The following is a 12,354-nucleotide window of genomic DNA, read 5'->3' on the forward strand; positions in this document are numbered from 1 at the left end:
TGCTTGACCTCAGGCTCAAGTCCTAAAGGGACAACTTTAGATGTCACTGTAATCTGCTCCAAAGCTCATGGACTTAATGTGGCTGATTACAGAGGGATGGCGGAAGAATGAGGCCCTGCAGGTCCCAGGAAATCCTGCAAGAATGGGATGAGGTCATTATTAGCCATGCCAGCCCTCTCCCCACCCCGGGGCAAGGTCAACACAAGGGCGCTGGCAATCAATCCCTCTGTTTTCTCTTTAGAAATCAAAGCCTGGAATGAAACCCTGTGTTCCTGTTTACAGAGATCAGTTTGTGTAAGAAACAGCGTGTAAACAGTTCCAAGATGGCCCAGGGTGGGGGGTGGACTTTGGAACGTGGAGGGGAATTTAAGGGCCTGATAGGATTCTGAATCATAACCATGGCTATTTGGGCCTGGAATTTCCCTCACTGGAGTCTCAAACCCAATAATCTTCCCTCTTGGCTACAACACCTTCAATGTCCTCTTCTGAGTAAAACACACGCACACCCAGGCAGCTGGCCTCGCCCTGCCCAGCGTGCCTGGAGGATGCGTCGGGGAGCAACCCGGAACCGTCCTCCAGGACCAAGAGTAATTATAAAACTGCCCTCCCGGCCACACAGCATGCACGATGTGGCTGGTCCAATCCTGACCAGCACAGTGCAAGGACAAACAAGGAAACATTAAAGGAAAACACATCTGGGGACATTAAAAGGGGTTCAGCTGCAGGGATGGGGTGGGAAGCCACCGAAGTCACAGTAGCTGCTGCCAGTTTGCTGAGGCTGTTTCATTATAGCTGGGGGACAGAGAGCCAGCAGCACCAGAGCGGCATTTCAACAAGCGGAAAAGCCATCATTACTTTGCAGAGAACTGCAGACGTCAGTAACCAGCGATCTCTGGGGTGAGGCTCGTTTCAGCCCCGATCTGTCTCTCCTTTCACAGTCACAGTGGGCTGCGAGGGCCCGCGGAATTCCATCGAGGAAAACAAGAATGCAGCCACAGCCACCCCTCCTTCCGGAGCCGTCACCCATTTAAGTCACTTCTCCATGGCCCGGTCACTTTAAAGGTTCACAGGTGTCTTCCCCGTGATTCTTTCCACCCTCCCGCTGGGATGAAGGTCAATGTTCCAAGAGCCTGGGGAGACGGTGAGCTCTCCAAGGCGACCCTTGTTGACTCTGAAGTTCCTGTTCTGGGCTCAGCCGCTGAACGGAGGAGCCCCCGCTCCAAGCCCTTTGAAGTTCATCACTTACTAGCAAAGTCCGTGTATTGGAGCGACTCCAGGAGGAAAACACAGCGCTGCTTTCCAAACAAAGAGCAGAACAAGAACCACGCTGTAACCTTGGAGAGCAAATGATTAACTGTTTCCACCCAGAAACACACACATAAAAAATGTACACGCCTCGAAACCAAACGTAACGCCTGTTAATTCTTTTCTTCCAGACACTTTCTCGTCAAGGAACCTGACATCGCACAGCAGTTCAGGAGCAGCTCGGCCAGAGCCAAGGCGTCATTCCTCATTCCAGACCCAAGTCTCTTTGTTCTGCTCAGAAGTTTTCCGTACACAAACCCTTTCTGATGAGCCAGACAGGCAGTGAATTTTGCCTATCTCAACGCAGCAGTTTGGACTCCAGGAGTTTACTGGTTTAACTGGCTGCCTGAAGAGCTGCACCCCCGCCTCAGTGGTCCCCCAGGGAGCACCGGGTTTGGATGCTGAGTGGGGCCAGCAGAGCCATCATGCTTCTTCAAGAAGATGCAGGTGGCAACCCGACTTCTTGGAAAGGCTGCTTCGGGGTGGAGATGAGGGCAGGTGACGAGGACAGGCTGCCAAGTGCCTTGGCAGGTCCTCCCACAGGACGAAACCCAAGCGGACAGCACATCCCACATCACTCCAATTTTTTCAAATAAAGTTCTGAAGGGCCCCAGAGAAGTCTGGGTTTAAGGTCTTTCCCGCTGTAGCAAGACTTTCCTTCCCAGACCATAGCCTCTAACACCTTAACACAGACAGAAATTTAATACAGTTTAAAAGGAGACTTTCTTTCCATGTGTGGTTCCCACCCCTCCCCCTGAGAGGTCACACTAGCAGTTCCGTCCTAAAACCACCCCAGTAACAGGCTGAACGAAGAAAGAGAAAAGGTACCGTAGTTGGAGAGGATGTACAATTCCTCCTGACCTGGACGGTGGATGCTTGCTCCTTTCCTGGTTTCCCTGAACAGGAGAGCGGAGTCTTGAAAAAGGAGCCCAGTGCGTCCGGTGGCTCCTTCCAGATGCTAGCTGAAAGCTAGCAAAAAAAAAAAGGGAAGCGGGGAGCCCTAATGGGACTAAAGGACACTGCAAACACTTTGGAGCTGCCAAGCCTTTTCAATAACACCACTGGGGGAATGTAAACGAAGCTGGTCGCTGCAGGCCAGCTAAATAAAGGACAAAGGCAGGAAGTGTCTGTCCCTCCCTCTCCCACAACACCAGGCTCTGCCACTTGGGGGGGAGCCTCTCGGTGGCTTCCACATGGCCCCCAGAGCAACAGCGGAGGTGAAGTCTGTCCTGGAATTTCAGCAGCAAGGACTCACTCCGTCGTCTGCCCGGCTCCAGGCTGTGTGGACTGCCTCTGAGGAAGACCACTCCAGGCCGCTTCCCAGCCCACTCCACCGGAGCCGCTGCGGCTGGGCGCAGGGGCGCCTCCACCTGGACCTGGGCTGCAGGCTGGCCGACGGGGGCTGGGCCACCCCGTGTCCGATTTCCAGTTCACTGACTCACGGAGCCGAGTTAAGTCACTGGCAAAATTCCAGCGTCGGCTCTGTCCGGCTCCAGGCCGTATCAAGCAAGATAGAACAAATCAGAAAGATGGACCCTCCCAACCCCTCCACCTTGGTTGATTTAATCAGCCCGTTCCCTTCCTGTTTCATTCGCCCCAGGTCACCAGCGCAAACTCACGAAGCAGCAGCCGTGCCGCTCACACCGGCATCCCTGGATGCCATCTGATCCCATCAATCACGCGTCTGATTGGAAAGAGACCTGGCTTATCCGCGCCGAGGCCTCTCATCCCCGCTGCTGGCTCGGCCATGGAAGCTTTCTGATCGCTCCCTCCCTCCCCCTCCTTTCCAGCAGTTGTATGAAGCGAGACAAAGTGGACGTCAGTTCTCAGTAAACAACATCTCATTATTATGACTCGTTTACAGCCAAACTGGCTGAAGTAGGAGAAAATGACTCACCCCTGGGGACCTGTCAGGTCGAGGCCAGTCCTGTCACCTTTTCTCCCAGCTCCTTCCTTGAGTGGCTCTGGTGACGGCAGGTCCTCTCCTTTGAATGCTTTCGTCTTTACTAAGAGGTAAAAGCCAGTGGGGCGGTCCTGCGTCTGGATCCAGGGAAGGTCTCTGAATATTTCCATAATTATCTTTGTATTACCCTAGATTTTACAAGTTGGACCAAAAAACTCTATTCCAGGCTCTGGCTTGACAATTCAAATTACGTGAATTTAAAATTATTTTTCTTTGAGCCTCTGGTATCACTGACCAGCACTGATTTTCTCTCTGTCGTTAGCCAAACTTCTACCAGTTTTAAGATCGTGAAAACTCTTCATGGAAAAGAGAAACTAGTTTGTGGGAAGGAAAAAAATCCAAAGGAAAGAACTGAAGTCCCAGCCTCCTTCCTCAGTAACCGTGCTTTTAAATGTGTACAATAACCACGGATAATCAAATAATTTTTCTTCTTCTTTTTCTTAAGCATGGTACTCAGGGGTGAAACAGTACAGGAGTGGCCTGTAACTGGGGCTAATTCCCAGGGGAGGTCCATCCCTTCCATCCTTGGAAAACGGACGTCTTGCAGAAGCTCTGGCCGCAGCCATCATCCAGAAGGTCTGCCGATGCCCACACAGCCGAGGTGTCGACGCCTCCCCGGGGCAACGAATGTGCCCGGGACACAGGCGGGCAGCTCTGCTGTAAGAAATTCCTCCTGCCCTCGGGCGGGAGACCGCCCCTCTCACCTCCTACCCAACGCCCTCGTTCCATCCCTCGGGCCACCAAGAATTAGCCTGCTGCTTCTCCGGGTCCCTCTGGGTGACAGCTCCTCCTGGGCGTGACTCAGGCCTTGGGGCTGGTGCGCTCTGCCTGCCTGCAACAGGGCTGAGAAGGGAGGGGGGAGACCCCCGTCATTCTCTTTCAACACCTTAAAAATATGTGTATCTCAACCTCTTCATCTGAGAAACCTCACGTGGTAAGTAGTCACACCAAGCAGACAGATGCGGTGACTTCACACGTACAATGGAGAAGTCCCATAAGGGACATCAACATTTAACCCTAAGGACACCAGGGACGGGATGCCATGGCAGGGGTACCTGTCAGCCTGTGAGCCCTGGGGTGCACAGCTCCCCTCCAAGGCTCCCTGGCCATCACTGAAGGGCTCTGCGGACTCGGCTGGCTTTACCTGGGGGTTTAGTCTGGCAGCTCTCGGGTAGAGACTACACCACAGAGCCACAGATTAAGGAATACACGTTTTAAACACTTGAACACACTGTGTCCAGAGACCCCGAGTCCAGAATTCGTGTCCAGGCAGTCTGTGAGACGTGCCGTCAGGACACGCTGGCTGGGGACACGGGATGTTACACAGGGAGGGAGGGCAGCCGGTACCAAGTGCATCACCAAGCAAGCAGCCAGTGTGGGCGACTGGGAAGGGAACCCTGACAGCCAGTGTAGACCACTCCTCAGATAGTCCCAACTGAGGGACCAGGGAGCTGGGGTCCTTGTCCAGCTCCCCCCAGGGAATGGTTGAGGGCCGCCCCCAGGCGGCCGTGGTCCACCAGCACCTCCAGCGCACCGCTGGCGGAGGGAGAACGGGCTCTGGGGCCAAAGAGAGCCCTCCGGCAAAGCCGGCGGGTGGAGCCAGGCCGGCGTGCAGGGGAACGCCAGCACCCACGGGGCACGGGACGGGCGTGCTACCCCCGGCAACTCAGCACAGCCCGGGCGTTCTGCGTAAAACGCGGACGGCTAGCATCGCCGTGAGCGGGAGCGGCCTTTCCAGCAGGGGCGCTGCGGGCTGCTCTCACGATCCCTTCAGCTGGGATGTAAGCGCTTCCTTTCACCAGCTCCCCTGAGCCAGGTGCCCCACCCGACCCACCCACCCCTTGGGGAGCACCTGCCCTGCCCGCGTCATGCCTGATGCACAACGTGAGTGACTCTGGCCGCCCCGCCCTCTCAGCTGATGGCGTGAAGCCACGGTGTCATAACTGGCCCAAGCGAGTAATTCACCGGCTGTTCTCGGATGAAGCGGAATCTTCTGCTCAAAATTCTGAGTTGAGAGGCACAGGGCAGGTGCTTATGCATAAGAGCTGGATTGTGAGCCCTAAGCCAGCTTAGTTTTTGAGGAGCAGACACCCCGAGTGAGCAGCTATGGGAAGCCCCGGCTCACAGGGTGCGGAGGAGGGGAGAACGCCCATGCGCCACTGAGAGTCTGAGTCTTGGCCTCGGGGTGATGGCTGTAACGTCCCACCAGGCCTGGCAGGGCCACGATTCAGAGCGTCTTGTGTCCTGACAGTAAGTGTCCCCCTTTCTTGACTAGTTTGGGTAGATTTATGTTCCTTTCCATCAAATATGCCTGGACCAGAACGGCTTCAGAAAGATGAGCATGAGTTCTCCGAAACAGGTGGAATTTCAGCTATTTATGATCAGCTTAGCTAATGTTCAAAGATCTTGGCATAAAGTAGAGCGCACGCTGACAAAGAAAAAGCCCCATTGAACCAGAACAGAACCTGCAGGTGCCACCTGTGCGGGGCATTTCCTAGATGAATCAAGAGAGGGAGGCCTCTGGACCACCCAAGGGAAGATGCTTCAACTGAGGGTGAGGTGGGCAAGCCCAAGGCACGTTTCCACCCCTCCCAACACCACCGGGGTGTGGGGGGCTCAGCTGCACGCATTTACCTCTCTCTTTTTTTTTTTAAATTTAAGTTTCTGACTTGAATGAAATGGAATTTTCTGGTCAGAGTTGTGGACTGTTGTAAAGATGTTTTTACCCTCTTTTTTATTTAATTAATTAATTAATTGAAGTATAGTCAGTTTACAATATTGTATCACTTTCTGGTGCACAGCATGTTTTGGTCATACATATACATACGTACACTCCTTTTCATATTTTTTTCATTATAGGTCACTACAAGGTATTGGATACAGTTCCCTGTGCTGTACAGAAGGGCCTTGTTGTTCATCTATTTTATACGTACTAATGGGTATCTGCAAACCTCAAACTCCCAATTTATCCCTTCCCACTCCCTTTTCCCCCTGGCAACCATAAGTTTGTTCTCTATGTCTGTGAGTCTGTATCTGTTTTGTAAATAAGTTCGTTTGTGTCTTTTTTTTTAGATTCCACATGTAAGTGATATTATATGGTATTTTTCTTTCTCTTTGTGGCTTAACTTCACTTAGAATGACAGTCGCTGGATCCATCCACGTTGCTGCAAATGGCATTATTCATTATTCTTTTTTATGGCCGAGTAGTATTCCATTGTATTTATGTATACCACAACTCCTTTAATCCAGTCATCTGTCGATGGACATTTAGGTTTTTGCTTCCGTGTCTTGGCTGTTGTAAATAGTGCTGCTGTGAACACTGGGTTGCAGGTGTCTTTTCAAATTAGAGTTCCCTCCAGATATATGCCCAGGAGTGGGATTGCTGGAACATATGGTAAGTTTATTTTTAGCTTTTTAAAGGAATTTCCAAACTGTTTTCCATAGTGGCTGCACTCACTACATTCCCACCAGCAGTGTAGGACACAATCTCCAGCGTTTTATCCACATCCTGTCCAGCATTTGTCATTTGTGGACGTTTTAATGATGGCCTTTCTGACTTGTGTGACCTGTTATTTTAATGTGGCCTTTGTGTCCTCAAGGAAGTTTTAACTCAGTGCTTAATAAACACAGATATTTCACTTGGAATCATACCAATATTGATCATTTTCACGGAGAAAATATTCTCTGGAGCCAACTCCATTAAGCCATCTTAACTCCTTGGTCAGTTCCTTCTACAGGATAGATAACAGTTTAAAACCTTCTTCTGTCTTATTTTAATTTTGTGCTTTTCTTCTTTTCCAATATAAGAATGTAAAGCTTTTGAATATTCTATGTTTTATGCCAAAAGTTTTATAGTTTTAGCTTTAATGTACAGATCTACGATCCATCTCAAATTAATTTTGAGGTAGGGATTTTAGAGTCTTTATTTTTCCATATGGATACCCATTTAATTTTAAATTTATGGAAAGTAGGTTTTAGGGATAAATTCTATTCCTTGTAAACTTTATATCAGAGACATGATCGATCGAACAGGCTTCTGCCTTCTGGTTGAGCGCCGGCCTGCAAGGCAGCTGTGGTGGTTTTCATTATCTCTATGAAGTTCCAATTTTCCTGGGTTAAATTCCGAATATATATTTTGCAGGATTACTTGATGCTTCTGTAAAATATTAACCAATAACAAATATGACTGTGCAGTTTAGGCTGTTGTCAGGTTTTCTTCTACCAGCATGAAGTATCTCTCAGACCAAGAATTTTTCTTCCCCCTTCCTTTTTAAAAATTGCAGTATAGTTGATTTACAACGTTGTGTCAGTTTCTGGTGTACAGCAGAGTGATTCAGTCATACATATATATAAATTCTTTTTCAGATTCTTTTCCATCATACATTAGTACAAGATAGTGACTATAGTCCCCTGTGCTGTAGGGTAGGACCCTGTTGTTAATCTATTCTCTACATAGGAGTTTGTGTCTGCTAATCCCAAACTCCCAGTTTATCCCTCCCTCCCCCCTTCCCCCTCCACTGGTAACCGTGAACTTGTTTCCTATCAGATCAAGTATTTTTCACTTTCAAGAACTACAAACAAATGTAATTCATCAGGTTGGGATCGGCTTGGATCGATCACAAATTGCGTTCAGTGCAGCTTTACCTATTTCATTGTGAACTGACTGTAACACTGGATTATTCTGTATTTCTTAGGACATCAGTGAGAAAAGGGCCTCTGGGAATGCTCTAGGAACACGCCAGCAACAGGCTGACACAATTCTGAACCCAATACCCTTCATCCTCGTCATATGTTCTGGTTGGCCGTTAGTTGGTGAAAGCGTAAAGGACGCACACCAGGTCTAAAGGACCACAGGAGGTGTTCTCCTTAAGAGAGGGGGTCTCATATTGAGTGCTCCTACCAAAATAAAATAAGATAAGATGAAATAAAATAAAGCCATCCTAGGTTGCAATGCCATGACAGCCACCTCTCTGGAGGGAAAAAGAGGGCCACCATCCCTATGTAATAATCCAGGGCACACACTGCCCGGAACCTCATGCACTGATTTCCTTCTTTCTCCCTCATTTTGATCCTGCGTGCGCTGCTGTCTTTCCCACTTCCCGCTTCACCTTTAGAATACTTAGCCTCCCCGTTAATCAGTGCCGTGCTGGAAAATGTTTAACCGCTGGCTTTCTGGGGAATAAAAGCCCCACGTTTTAGCATTCACCTACTTTGTCAGATGAATACTCCCATTGTGGCCAATGTCAGCCCACCGAAGTGACATCGATGGGCTTACAGAATTCACGAGAATGTAACAGTCAGCTCCGGTGAGCGGGGAGAAGGGACTCCAGCCCCCGCTGCACCCACCGCCGCGGCTCTAAACCACAGGTCTGTGCCGAGGCCGCTCTGATCGGATCCTGCATACACTGCAGCGACACCAGACAGCAAAGGGAGGAAGCCGGATCTGCAGACTGAAGCCAGTGCTTCATCCGTGAAACCACATCATCTGCCCCGAGTAAGACGTGAACCCTTTCCAGCTGTCCTCTTGACCAAGTTAGACAGTGCCATCAGGAGACCTGAAGGAAGCCAGATGCTCAGTCCAGAAGGTTCCACGTCTTTAGAGGATGACACGAACAAGAAAAGAGCTTCCTCTAGCCAACCGGACACTGGGGTCCATGTGCCTTACTCAGACTAGCCTCTCCAGGACCTTACACAGTGCCTGGCACGGATGTGCTCAATAAATGCTCACTGGAAAAGTAAGTGCGTGAGATTTTACAGAGACGTCATCGAGGCTGAAAGGAGGGGTTTTCAGGGAATGGCTGCATCAAAAGCATAAGGAAGAACCACGGCATCAGGAATGACCAGGTAACCTCAAGTGCCAGCAATGCGCAATCCACCCTGTCGACCCACACAGCACACTGGAAAGGCCCCCCTATCCCCTCGAGACACGGGGACGTTGGTTTGTGGAGTCTACATGTTCTGCCTGTGGCTGGGTTTTTCCTGCAGAGTCTGTGATCAGGAGTCCTCTCTTTTCTTTAGAACCTAACGACCTACTCATCTCTCACCACGTCCTCAACCAGTCATGTTTCTCAGCTCTTTCGTTTCTGCACAAATCAGAATTCTCGGAAGATCTCCTGGTGTGTGTCCAAGCCAGCACATCTTCGCTGGAAACCACAAGACAAAAGAAATCCGCAGAATAGACGCCAAACTCCCAATGAAATAGAGCCAGCTGGGAAGGGGGGCTTCTCCGTGTGTTCGTGCGTGTACTTGCATCACGGGTTACGGGGATCAGAGCCTTAAAGTCCCCGTTCTTGCTCTTAGGAAGTAGGTTGGAGAGCAGCTGGCCCTCCTTCTAAGCCTGCAGATTCCACGTGGACGCTCAGTGGCAGCCCGCCGTCCAACACCGAAGTAACAAAACACCGTCTACACAGAGTGAGCGCACCACCACCAGTATTAGCACCGCCCACAGCCCGCGTCCGTGTGATCAAGGGGGATGCGTACGGAATAAACAGTGGCTCTCCAAGACAATTTTTTATTTTCTATGTCTACAAAAGAGTCGTGGAGAGGGAGGGGAGGCACCGGGCTCCCCAGGCTCCATCGGGAGGATTCGGGGGTGAGGACAAACTCACGTCGGAGGGAAACTGCTCTGGGTCATAATGAAAGCCTTGGGTCAGACTTCTGGAAAAAGAAGAGCCAAGGACACAGGGTGAGACAGACCCGCGGTGGCCAGTCCGAGTGGACCGTGGAGACAGCGTGCCACTGGCCCTGCCTGGGCTCTCACGCCTCTCAGGGGGATGCTGGGTGGGCACCACATCCAGGGCCTGGGGCCAGAGGACACGTGGGGGTTCATACACTTTACGCCTGAACTTTGTTAAGTTAACCATCAGGACTACGAGGTGTTATTTGACCCGAGTTCTACTCTCTGCCATGACAGACAGACCTCGATAAGGACTTGGAAAGCCCGCTTCAATTCAGAATTTCCAGACTCTTCAGTGACGTGTGCTGGATGCAGGGACATGGGGCCATGCCGCACCTACCCCACGGCGGTCACCCTTCTCTTCCCTCGACGGCTCTGTGGGCACCCAGCCTTCCTGTCTAAGCACCGGCCACCTCACATTCCCTGCCAAGCCCTCCGGTCTACGGTGGGGGGGGGGGGGCGCTGTATTAACTACATCTCCAGAAGCAGAGCCAGCCCTCGGGGCTTGGGGAAGAGCCCGGCCAGGCAGCGCGAGCGGGCGTGGGGCATGAGGGCAGGGGATCTGAGAGCTGTGTGTCTGGAGCGAGAGGCGGAGGAGGATGTCGGCTCTGGCTGGCACATCCTTGGACCCTGAACTTCTCCTTCCATGGGAGGGGATGAGGCTGGAGGGGGCTAAACACACAGCCCAGGACAGAGGGCCCTCCCGCCTGCTCTTAGGGCACTCCTGGGAGGCAGCCTGGATCATCCAACGGCCCCCGAAAGAATGGACACAGGTTTCACTACTGCTCCTGGCCTTCTCGCACCCAGACCCCATCCTTGTTTGCAGAAGTAAAGGTTCAGTCCCGGTTACAGCCTTGTGGCCCTTGGAGAAAACAGACAGGTTTGGATTCAACAGCCCTAAGGCACCCTAATCTCTCTCTAGCTTTTAATTCCAGTCCCAGGGGTCACACTCCCTCCTTAGAAGCATCCGGGCCTCTGTGCTCCGCCTCCGCCTCCTTTGGCTAACAGGACAGCTCCTTCACTGTGGGTCCACCAGCTCGGACTCCTCTCCAACCCCGTCTTAATCCTAAACCAGCTGCCTTTCCCCTCCCAGCATCCTCACCTCGGAGGTCAGAACACACCCAGCCCTGTGTCTGAGATCAAGGCCCCCTGCGTGCACTGGCCTGGGGCCGGGGGGGTTTCTGACCCCCTACAATCAGCTTCTACTGACCTCGCGTTACCACACAGAGTGGGAACCCGGGTGGCAGGCCCGGGCCTCCGCTCAGAGCTGCTCGTCTCGGTAAAACAAGGCCCCCCCGTCTCTGGGCGCCGTAGCAGGTCCCCAGCAAGGGGCAGGTTAGAGCTTAAAGCTTTCCTCTTCCTGAAGACCTGGCCCTCTTGCTTCTCTCCAGAAGGTGGAAAGGGTTTTCGTGAAAGCCAGGAAAGAGAGTTGAGTTCACGCCTGCTTCAGTGCTGGGCGAAACCATCCCTCCCACAGTCCCCTCTGGCCCAACCCAAACGGGGGGTGGGGGTCCAGGCACAACAGAGCTACGGCCCCACCGCAGGGGGGCGATGACCGGGTTGGCACGTGGCACGTCTCATCACAAAGCGCTTGCACCCGTGAATCCCGCTGTGCCCCCTGCTAGGACACCGGGCAGCACTCGGCCCCTCCGCCTACGAACACGAGGCTCCCCCACGGCCCGAAGCCTCTCCGCGGACCCTGTTCTCCAGGCGCGACAGCTTCCGGCTCCCCGTTTCTGATTATTTTCTGTCCTTTATTATTGCACGGAGGTGGACGGAGAGAGCAGACAGAAGCCAAGTCGCTCAGCTGGCGGCTCGTGCGTTACTTCTGGATCGTGGCTATTTGTTTTGTCTGCTTCCAATTTAGGAAAAAACAAAGCATAACCAAAAACAAAGCACAAAACCAAGACAAGGCTTCGTAGAGTCCTCTTCCCCTTTTCTCACCTCCTTTTCTGAACTAGAGAAATGTCTGTCTCCAAAAAGTAGGCCAAGAAGCCCTCCGTTTTGCTTTCTGTCCCTGAAGCAGACTGGGACGCGGGACGCTGCCTTTCCACTTAACATTCCGTTCCTCTGAAGTCCCCCCCCCCCCCCCCCCCCCCCGTTAACGACAACCCCAGGCTTGAATCCGCGGAGGGAGGGGCCCCTGCTCCTCCCTCACTTCACTCGGCACATCAGTCACTCCCGGTGCGCAGAGTCTCCCGTCCAAACGTCTCTCATCTTCCTCCCCATCCACTCAGGCCTTGGACCTCAGCGCCCTTAATGGTTTCAGCAGCTCCCTACCGTCTGTGGTCTGTTCGGCCTGTGTCTGCTCCCCTCCACCCGCAGGCCGCCCCCGAGGGGCAGACCTTTCCAGCGCTCCGCTGCTAGCTGCTGCCTTGCACTGTGCACAACCGTTTTTAAAGAGACTAAT

At 52.3% G+C, this 12,354-nt stretch overlaps 1 protein-coding gene and 1 long non-coding RNA gene across 6 annotated transcripts in view; one reads left to right on the forward strand and one right to left on the reverse strand.

Annotated features, from left to right (window-relative positions):
• The window catches only part of RIN2 (Ras and Rab interactor 2), a 196,842-nt gene that overhangs the window by 99,308 nt on the left and 85,180 nt on the right, over nt 1-12,354 (reverse strand). The window contains exons 1-2 of one of the 5 annotated variants that reach the window (XM_032461752.1): nt 2,925-2,983; nt 2,167-2,201 (exon numbers count right to left, since the gene is read on the reverse strand). The exons of 2 other annotated variants lie outside the window; for them this stretch is intronic. In XM_032461752.1, coding sequence (XP_032317643.1) covers nt 2,167-2,201; nt 2,925-2,968 — 79 coding nt within the window. In that variant the 5' untranslated portion in view covers nt 2,969-2,983. Of the gene's footprint in view, nt 1-2,133; nt 2,202-2,924; nt 2,984-12,354 lie in introns of those variants that run through there. 2 more of the 5 variants (XM_032461751.1, XM_032461755.1) reach the window with 2 other exon arrangements.
• Nucleotides 704-2,290, forward strand: LOC116657909. Its single transcript, XR_004313079.1, has 2 exons — nt 704-897; nt 1,437-2,290. It is a non-coding gene; the product is annotated as an uncharacterized LOC116657909 (long non-coding RNA).

This window comes from Camelus ferus, chromosome 19, assembly GCF_009834535.1.
Source record: "Camelus ferus isolate YT-003-E chromosome 19, BCGSAC_Cfer_1.0, whole genome shotgun sequence".
Classification (NCBI taxonomy): domain Eukaryota; kingdom Metazoa; phylum Chordata; class Mammalia; order Artiodactyla; family Camelidae; genus Camelus; species Camelus ferus.